General features: G+C 40.3%; 1 protein-coding gene across 1 annotated transcript; it reads right to left on the bottom strand.

Annotated features, from left to right (window-relative positions):
• Nucleotides 1-4,635: 4,635 nt before the first annotated feature.
• Nucleotides 4,636-5,743, bottom strand: LOC145230522 (2-oxoglutarate and iron-dependent oxygenase domain-containing protein 3-like). The gene has a single exon (XM_080095964.1). The coding sequence runs from the start codon at nucleotides 5,556-5,558 to the stop codon at nucleotides 4,665-4,667; it is 894 nt and encodes a 297-aa protein (XP_079952090.1). The 5' UTR covers nucleotides 5,559-5,743; the 3' UTR covers nucleotides 4,636-4,664.
• Between the last annotated feature and the right edge of the window lie 5,154 nt (nucleotides 5,744-10,897).

Genomic DNA, 10,897 nt, shown 5'->3' with positions numbered 1-10,897 from the left:
AAACTATAATGTTCATTACAAATTGTTTGGTAAGTCTGATCTGAACCCGAACCCGCGAACCGGTTTGAGCGGTTAATTTCATTAAACCCGAACCGAACCCGAACCGCTAACTACGAATTTCTAAAAACCCGAACCGGAGTTGAACCCCATATTTTGATTGGCGTTGAACCCGAACCCGAACCGGAACCAAACCAGCAAAAAATGCTGTCTGTATTATATTTTGTGATTGTGTTTCAAAACAGCGCATGAAACAATACGCAAGATAACACTTATAGGGCGTGAAAAATAACAGTGCACAGTCAAAATTCTTTTGGAGTTTAATAAGGCCAGGTAGATGATGAGTAGAATTAAATTAAAAAGAATAAAAATTTGAACCGGTTTAAAAACCGGAAACCAGTTTAAACCGGATAATTCGCCCAAACCGGAACAAAACCCGAACCCGAAAATAAACATCTTTAAAAACCTGAACCGAACCCGAACCTTTTAAAACAAGACCAAGTGAACCCGAACCGAACCTGAACCCATATGACAAGCGGTTCGACTCCCTGATATATAGTAACGCAAAAAGTTTTAAAACTTGGTTTTGCAGTAAACCTTTTTTCCTTTAAGTTATAGAATTTATTTTATGGCAAAGGTGCAATTTATAAAGTCATGCTGCTATGCTTCTTCTCAAATACGAGTGGCCTTTAAACTTGAAACGGAAACGACAGTATAAACAAGAGGAAGTATGCGTAATGATGAACAAACACCTTATGTTTGTGCAGGGCATTCTAGAATAACCAAATGACTCAAAATATCTTAGAAAACTTATTGTGACGGGTGAAACACATTTCCTGTTGTTATTGTATAAAATGCTGTTGCACACGAAAATGCACACGTTAATGTAAACATTGTACACAATAATTGCCGCTACAATGGCGTTACTACTTTAAGTTTTGTGCATACGTGGCTGACCGCCCCGTAAATGAAGGATTATACGCACTCTTTGCACGCAGTTGCATTGCCCTTAACAAATCAGTTCGCGTGCCAAGGTTCTGCCCTGGGCTTGCGAACTCTATTATGAAAATAATACACACGCATGGGCGCAGAGTTGCAAGCGGGCCCAAAATCTGAGCCCGAACCCGGCCCGAACCCGAGGCCGAAAGTATATAAGCCCGAAGCCCGGCCCGAACCTGAAACGTTTTTGAACAGCCCGTTTAGGCCCGAAATTTTGATTCACAGGCATATCCACGAAAGGCTTGCAACAAAGCATGAGAAATAAAAAGGGAACGACAAAAAACACAATGAACAATAGTAGACAATGGGGTAAACAATACGTTTTGAAGTAGGGTGGACAGTAGGTCAAAGCCAGAGACTTGTTACTTAGCTGAGTGATTTTATTTAAAAAAATAGCGGACACGGAACGTAAAGTCAGGTCCGTTTTAAGCCCGTTTTCTCACAAATACCCAAGCCCGAACCCGGCCCGAAAAGCCCGGCCCGAAAAGCCCGGCCCGAAAAGCCCGGCCCGAAAAGCCCGGCCCGACTTGCAACTCGATCTGCATGGGCGCCGGCACGTAGGGGCAAGAGGGGACACTTGGCACTTGCCCAGAAGGCTCTGTTGCAGTGGTGATCAACCGGTGGGAAATTATGTATGTCACCAAACTCTGGCCGCGGGTCAGATCCGGCCTTGAATTAACCATTGACAGTTATTTCCGCAAAAACATGTATGATTAATTTTGCCTAGTTTCTGAAGACGCATAAAATCAGAAGCCGTTTGTGACATCACAGACAAAACTAAAAGTATCAATGCCTTAGAATTAGATATTGTGCGCGAATAAATGCTTTTTCAAGTTGATTGTAATACAATAAATGAGCATTGCAAGCAGAGGAAACTCTTCAATATTCCACAAACTGTTACTCTCTCACGGAAGTACTATTCAAACTAAAAAAGATCGCAGCAAGCTGTTAAGGTCTTGCAGATTCCGCCTAAATTACTTCACAAAATTATGTCAATCGAAAAATAATTGGGGAAATTCGAACTTGGTGTTTGACTTTAGAGGAAAACTACACCAAAAAGGTTAAGAACCACTGCTCTATTGCGTAACAATTTGTCTGACAAATTACATTTTATGTAGACTTAGCTAGGTTTGTACTACACTACACATTCCACTGCATCCATTGGAGTAGCGAGGGGCGCTATAGAGGCCAAAAAATCTACCCCAAAAATTTAGAGATGCTCCCTCTTGGTCCTATAGCTCGGTGTTTCAGACCAAATTGTATAAAGTTAAAATACATTTTTGCCCCTATCTTTACCCCCTCCACCAAAAAATGTTGGCCCTTGCGAAAGTGTTCTTGTGGCTATATTGGCTGTGACAAGCATCAGTCTATATCAGCCATCAAGCGCTGCTAAGAGCAGGTTGTCGCAAATATTGCCTATTGCAAACTACATGCTTTTGCAACTTTTCCCACTTCTTGTGTACAAGATATTGAACATATATCAGGTATCACCGCCGCATTACCTATTAATGAAAACAGTTCCACGAATCATACATGGGATACGACCGTATAACGTTGCCGAGAGTGTGTGGATGTTCGAAATGTAAACATTCTACAACAGCGGTTCTTAACCTTTTTTTTCCACGTCCCCCAAGTCTTTGTCCGGCACTTCGGCACTACAAACTTACTTTTGCGGAAGCATGTGGTTCTCGCAATGAATAACAATTAGGCCTTGGATCCACTATTGGTTTGGAAAATGGAAATGTTCTCCTGCGTCAGCTAAAGCTTCTTGGGCTATGTTATTATTGACCTGGAAGCTTGTTGTTCCTTCTGCTTCTCGCGGTTTCCGCAGTAGCGAGTAAGTTCCTTATTACAATTCTTAACTCTTACTAGCTCAGGGGCGGGTAACATACAGACGGGGTTTTGAGCGGCCAGCGGCCAGTTTCCGGTCTTACATGATAATGTGGCCCGCGGCCACAGTCTGCCGCAACCCCCCACTACTTGCTTACTATGTCAAATTATAGTTGTCCCCAATAGTAAAAAACTTTCCCGCCGTTGTTACCATTGCATCATACATCCATTGTTACGACATAACTGCCAACCTTGTGTGTGGCCTGCTTTCACGGTTTCCTTTGTTTCCACACGTGTGTAGCGGCCTCTCTCACTTCCGTTATCGTGTGCCTTCATACTACAGCGAACCGGACAGATTGCCTTCTTTCTCTGACTCTCGTCTTATGCGTCGTATTCGCTCATTGTGTTATTCTATTACGATGTACGTCGAATAAACACCTCGCTACATTTGGTAGGTATGACGACCAACGCCGACACAACCGGTGCCATCCGAGAAGAAATCGCATATTTCAGCACCGCCCGATCCGGTTCCACCCGAACCCGTTCCTGCCCTGGCGGATTCACCAGGTCACCAGCCAGAAACTTTACCTTCGGGCCAACAAACGCGCACGCGTCAAATTCGCACTCCGTCGCGTTTTATGTGTTAATTTTATTATGTCCGTTTCTGGAGGGGGGTCATGTAGCGGTCTCTCTCACTTCCGTTATCGTGTGCCTTCATACTACAGCGAACCGGACAGATTGCCTTCTTTCTCTGACTCTCGTCTTATGCGTCGTATTCGCTCATTGTGTTTGGAGTTTTGGACTGTATTGTAGGCCTAATTGTGACGTTCTTAATTGTATTTGGTTGTGGCTAAGAATCCGTTTTAAATCACTGGATAAATACGCGATTAATGTATCGATTCAGGAATCCGGCCCGCCAAGTACTTCATTTTTCCATATCAGGCCCGTCGACTGGAGAAGTTGCCCGCCCCTGCCCTAGCTGCATAGAGCCGACACGATCCACAAAATATCAATTTAATTTTTGTCTTTTATTCCGGTCACGCAACACACATCAAGTCTCGTTGGTCTCAAGGACTAGAAAAGATCAAAAATGATCAACGATAAACATTGGCTTTTAAATTGATGCTCCTTTTTTGCCAACATTATAAAACATTACCATCTTTTACTCGCATCAGTTATAAGCTTGTTTAAGTTAAAAGCAAAACAACACATTAACGCTCACGCTTAATGGCGGACCCGATGCATCACGCCTTCAGGCGTTGTCCACCCACTCAGTAAATTCCACAAAAGTACTGTTTTCTATGCTGATCCAAAACAGCCAATCAGCTGCCTTAATACAGTAGTTTTGAGTGTTGATGATTGCCATCAGTTTTCTCCTCAAACGGTGAGTTAAAGCCGTTTAAAACTAGAATTTCTTTTAAGTTTAGCTGGCATGATCTTGTCATCAACAAAATTTAGGGAAACCCAGGCTCTAATGACTTTGCAGTATGTTTGGTATCATGCTTGTAGTGGTTAATGAACCAATTTGAATAAACTTAGGCTCACCGTGCACAGTTCTGAATATTCTGATCAAAAGGCCAGCATTTGAGTGTTAATCTGTTGAAACATTGTGATGTTTATACTCAAAAACTGTCTTAACTTTCTGCTCAGAATGCGAATAAATGTTTAGTCTCAACCACAAAAATTATTGTTGTTTACAAGATTGGGTGATGTAAAAAATCTGTCAACTTAACAACCAATGCAAAAACCTAAAAGAATGCTTTTAAGCCTTAATATAACCACAATCATAAAAGTAAAACAAACAAGATATGTAGTATTGCACACTTGTATTGAAATATCTACTGCCACAGACTGTTCTCAATACTGTGTTTGGGATCACAAGTAAATGAAACAGTCATTGCATATCTTGTACCATCAATCACTTTTTCAACATGGTGTGGATTTTCAGAACCAGAGGTAAAAAAAGATACTCTTCCTAATTTGGGTTCTATTGTATCATTTTTATCATCAAAAACAAACCGACCACCTTCAAAATCACTGCCATAGTCACTTAGATATAGTAGAGAAGTGTAATCAAATGATCCATATTGAACTTTATCTATGTGGCTGTGCCAATACTCATCATGCTTGGTATATGCTGGTTTAGATGTCATTTTGGAAAAGAATGTTGGTTTAGTCAAAAACAGGTTTACAGGGTCAACACCGAATTCATTTGTGACTGCACCCTTGATCTTGTTTTTGACTTTTTCATATACTTTCATTGCATCACCAGAAAATAAATCGGAAAGCTGAGACTCATTTAAAGCTTGGTAAATATTAATAAATTTGCCTCCTGCAGATAATGCACCAGAATGCAAATCAAGAATGGATGCACCACCAAATGATCCCCCATAACTGAAACCATTTTTTGCCAAATTAGTTAATGTGTCCAACTCTGATTCACTTATAAGACCATCTTTAACACATCTTGCACACAAAGTAGCAGGTGTACATTTTTCGAATATAGGGTATTTTTTGTAATCTGATGAACAGGATACTTGCTTAATTTTTGAAGTAATAAAATCGCTTCTTGGTGCAAACGCTTTGTTTTCCAAACACACAAAAATTAGCCATGCTCCAAAGACAGCTCCCAACACAGCCAAATAGTATATAATACTTGTTTTATAACGTGCTTGATCTCCGGCTGGCTTTTTGGATTGCTTTTGCTTCTTCATTTTTTTGAACTGTTTCATACAGTGTAACCTTGTAGTTTCAAGTAGCTCAAACTTCCCTTTTAATTACTGGTAATGTTTGCCAGATCGGCACCGGCGCCACATGGCATTGGCAGTAGCCAGTAATAACAACAACTACGCAAGAACTCACACCAAACAAGCTGCTAAATACCGTTAAGTGGCGCAAAGAGCGCTCGCTGATGTTTAAAATGCAAGTTGTGTAAAAATGCTGACGGTTAGGGTAGGGTTGCCATTCGTCAGGATTTTCCCTGACATGTCAGTGTTTAAATCTGCGTCAGGGAGAAATGTTAAAATGTACTTAAAAGTCAGGAATTTAAGAAAAAATACATAAATATATATATACTATGAAATTAATGTACCAACGGAGAAAGTTTCTAGTAGTTAGCTACAACCGCGTCAATACCATGAAACGTAAAGAGGTAAACTGGCGGCGCGCAGGTTAACGTACATGTTACTGTTTGGTGTGTGTGCGCCCGTAACAATACCTGTTTGTTACTAGATGTTTAACAACATGCGTTAAATACACAAATAAAAATCCGCGTCTCAAGAAACCACAGCATTTGATGTTACATGAGAACGTGGGAAATTTCATTTCCTTAAAACTAACAACTAAAGGTCGAATGCGTGAGACATAAAAACATGTTTTAAAGTGGCATGTTTCTTCAAACTTAAAAAGGTCCTTGTGACTCCCATTTACTAAACAGAAGCCTACGCAGAAAGTAATTGACAAGGATCAGAGTATCGCATGTAACGTTTTCTCGTGTCGCCGTCCGTGTGACTTCTGAATATTCTAATTTATTCCGGAATAGAAGTGTTTGGATCGCAAAAATGGTTAACGCAGCGGTTCGCAAACTGGGGTCCGCGGTCCTGTAGGACATTTTGCGGGGATCTCGAAACGGTGGAAGTAATTCTTATTTGGCGTCAGTTTGTGCAACTGAATAAGTTGTAATCAAAGTGAAAGTGAGAATCAACCGTCTCCATTGTTAAACAAAAGGCTTTATTGTATGACAACTAACAAAAATGCAATTGTTCGCGCACAATTGTAATGCTTTTGTCTTGTCTGTGATGTCAAATTTGGATCATTGTTATGCGCAATTTTGCATAACTATCTAAAAACCTGCAACCAACTTTCGTTTTTCTGAAATACACATTCAGACTTACGTTAACACATTTAGACTTGAAGTTTGAGAAAAACTGGGTTCACGCAACCGAGATAAATTTTGTCAGGGATTGTGTTTCATAAAATATGGCAACCCTAGGTCTATTAGGATAGCATGTGTTTTGACCTGTTCAGAAATAAAACCTTGCATAATACTTAATTCTTTTCATTTGTGGAAACAAGATAGCTTGTGTTTTGATCAAAATAACTGAGCCATTTTGAGATATCGCTCAGTTTTGCTCTACCCTGGATCGAAAATCGCATGCGTATCGTCCAAAAAATAGAACATGTTCTATTTGTTCGGAAGGCCTTGCGTTAACGTCCGTTTTCGGACAAAACGCATGGTTCGCATTCTGTGTATATACACATCGACGGAAGGCGACGGACCGAAATTCACGCGCGTATACGCATGACGGACGAAAACGGACCGAAACAGATCCTGTGCACGTACAGCCACCTTTAGGTGGTGGTTTCATAATGATAACAACAATAAAATTAACCTAAAAACTTAGCTCCTAACCTTAACCCAGTCTAACTATTAACTTAAAAACTGCGCTCTTTACGTCACCTATCGGTATTTAGCAGTTGCATGGGCTAGGGTTGCCATACGTCAGGATTTCCCCTGATATGTCTGGGAATTCAGTGTTTACATCTGCGTCAGCGAGAAATGTTAAAATGTACTAAGAAGCAAGGATGGCAGTACGGTACGGTACGCTGCAAATTTCATCAAAAAGTACGGTACGCAAAGGAAGCTGAAGTACGGGTACGGTCCGCGGTACGATCCTACACTAGAGCGTACCACCGTAACAAAAGCGTACCCGTACCACCGTACTGATACGCGAAATAAATGAAAATTACACACTGTCGCTATACGAGCCCATCGCAGAAAACACATCAACCTTTCATTTCGAATAAGCTGGTTGTAGTGGGGCAGCTTGTGAGTTTAGACCAGTGCTTGTCAACCTTTTTTGAAACTGTACACCCTTTTAACGTTTACTCAAAATTTGTACACCCTAGTGAAAAAATTATTCAACCCTGTAACACACTAAATCTGTGGTCCCAACAGAAATAATGATGATGAGCACAACACCAACAAGCCATAATCCATAATTTCAAAAATAACTACCATTAACAACGATTATCAAGTGAAATATTGAATTATGATGTCACAAATAGAGTTTTGTAACTTAAAATCAACGTACACTTGAGATGCATGTTGTGCCATATATTGTACACTCCAGTCAGTCTGTTCTAAAACTGAAACCTGCCTATTGTGATGCCTGGGTCATAGGTATATTATATTTTGTATCTGGTACACCCCAGTACACCCCATCAAAATGGTATACCCTTTAAAAATTATGGTACACCCTGGGGTGTACAATACACCCGGTTGAAAAGCACTGGTTTAGACACCTCTCTTTTAAGTGCATGCTATAAAATATATCCAACCTAATCCCGATTGGTTTATTTGAAGGTACGGTACGGTTTTGCGTACGGTACGGTACGTTTTGATTTTTGACATTTGGTACGGTACCTTCTACGTAACGATCGAGGTACGTGGTACGGTCAATGTAATACATACCGTACCGTACTGCCATCCTTGCTTAAAAGTCAGGAATTTAAGAAGAAAAAATAATATATACACTAGGAAATTAATGTACCATCGGAGAAGGGTTTCTAGCAGGGCTGCCACTCCTTGGGATTTTTCCCAAGATCTTGGGATTTCAATGCTGAGCTTGGGATCTTGGGAAAAACTTTTTGAACCTTGGGATTTTTTGAAATTATTCGTTTAATACGATTAAGATACAATTAGTACTATTGTTGCGAACAAAAATTATCCTTTTGCAAAAATCATCTTTTCATGTAACGATTTGCGTAACAGTGCTTCATCATTTTTGTGTTCGAGGCCGTGTAAGTTGATTGAAATTCCCTGCCAAAACTAGTGAGTCGGGCCATGCAGTACTACAGGGCTTTTCGATGTATCATGTGCCAGTAAAAAAATGTACAAAAAAATATCTTTTCTTTTGTATTTTTCTGGTATTTCTTAGCGTCTTTTCAAAGGTACGTGATGGCTGGGACCTAGGGTAACTATAAAGATTATGTTGCCTGCGCCAGCTAGGATTTAAACTGTGTTTTTGCCATTTTTTGGTTCTCTTGGGATTTTTGGACAAATCTTGGGATTTTTTGTGAAGAAACCTTGGAATATCTTAAAATTCTCAGTGGCAGCCCTGGCTAGTAGTTAGCTACAACCGCGTCTATATCATGAAACGTAAAGTGGTAAACTGGCGGCGCGCAGGTTAACAAACAAGGTTACTGTTTCGTTTTGCAGTGTTGTGCGCGCGTAACAATACCTGTTTGTTACTAGTTGTCTGACAATATGCGGTAATACACAAATAAAAGTCCGCGTCCCAAGAAAACACAGCATTCAATGCTACATGGGAACGTGGGAAATTTGGCTAGTAGCTAGTAGTTAGCTACCCTGGCTAGTAGTTAGCTACAACCGCGTCTATATCATGAAACGTAAAGTGGTAAACTGGCGGCGCGCAGGTTAACAAACAAGGTTACTGTTTCGTTTTGCAGTGTTGTGCGCGCGTAACAATACCTGTTTGTTACTAGTTGTCTGACAATATGTGGTAATACACAAATAAAAGTCCGCGTCCCAAGAAAACACAGCATTCAATGCTACATGGGAACGTGGGAAATTTCATTTGCTCTATAACTGTGCACCTAATATGCAAGGAACTAACTAACAACGAATAGTCGAATGTCGTGAGACAGTTTGACAGTGGCATTTTATTTCAAATTTGTGACTCCCATTTTTTTGTTCTGTGTGAAAATGGTCCGAATGGTTTTAGAGTGGTAAAGGTTGGCGACCCCTGATATATGTGCTTATTGTTTCAAGGATAGTAAGAGTAGTGAGCTTAGCCTAATAAACTTAACTAAACAGAACGCAGAAAAGTTAATTGACAAGGATCAGAGTATCGTAAGTCAAGTTTTCTCGTGTCGCCGTCCGTGTGACTTCCGAATATTCTAAATTTATTCCGGAATAGAAATATGTGGGTCGCAAAAATGGTGAACAGCGGTTCTCAAACTGGGGTCCGCCTTCCTTTAGGGCAGTGGTTCTTAACCGGTGGGAAATTTCCCACTAGTGGGAAATTTAATGTTTTCGGAGGGAAATTATGTAAGCTTGAAAAGAGCAAACTCGGGCTCGATGGTCGAAACCGGCTTTGAATTAACCGTTGAAAGTTTCATTACTAAAAATTTTCTGCAACAACATGTAAAATTGATTTAATTAAGGTTTACAAGACACATACAAATCCAAAGGCCATTTGTTACATCACAGCCAAGACTAAAACCATCAATAACTTTGCTGTTGTGCACTAATAAAAGCTTTTCCTTTGTTGATTGTGATGCAATAAATGACTTATGCAAGCATAGCAGACTCTTCAGTATTCCAAAAACTTTAACCTCTTACAGAAGCACTATTTAAGCTAAATAAGATTGCAGTATACCTTTAGGGTCCAGACCAAAGCGCTCCACAAAATTATTTCATTTAAAGAATATTTTTTTTTACGTAGGGCACAAAACATGTTTATAAAAAAACCAGAGGGGGAAATTCGAAGTTGGTGATTGACTTTAGTGGGAAACCACACCAAAAAGGTTAAGAACCACTGCTTTAGGGCATTTTGCGGGACCGCGAAAAGGTGGAAGTAATTCTATATTCTTATTTGGCGTCAGTTTGTGCAACTAAACGAGTTTTAATCAAAGTGAAAGTGAGAATCGACCGTCTCCATTGCTAAACAATAGGCTTTTTTGCATGACAACTAACAAACATGTGCGCAATCACTGTTGGATCACTGTTATGCGCAAAAAAATCCTGCAATCAACTTTCGTTTTTCTGAAAAAGACATTCAGACTTAAAGTTTGAGAAAAACTGACTTAACGCAACCGAGATAAATTTTGTCAGGGATTGTGTATCCTAGAATATGGTAACCCTAGCATAGGCGCCGACAACTGCTGAAACCCTAGCAGGGCGCCGACAACACTTTGCTGAAGCATTGGTTTAGCAACGTTTAAAAATGTTTCGTTACGTTGTTGTTTCTTTGTATAAACCCAGTGGTGGGATTCAGCCGGTTCGCACCGGTTCTATGGAACCGTCTCACGAAATTTTATGAGATCA

The sequence above is a fragment of the Phallusia mammillata genome, chromosome 5, assembly GCF_965637545.1.
Source record: "Phallusia mammillata chromosome 5, kaPhaMamm4.hap1.1, whole genome shotgun sequence".
In the NCBI taxonomy this organism is placed as follows: Eukaryota; Metazoa; Chordata; class Ascidiacea; order Phlebobranchia; family Ascidiidae; genus Phallusia; species Phallusia mammillata.
The sequence above is the reverse complement of the archived record's forward strand: the minus strand, read 5'-3'. Positions and strand labels throughout refer to the sequence as shown.

What these genes read in the sequence shown, in the direction of transcription:
- LOC145230522 (XM_080095964.1), bottom strand. Translation starts at nt 5,558, where the DNA reads ATGAAACAGTTCAAAAAAATGAAGAAGCAAAAGCAATCCAAAAAGCCA.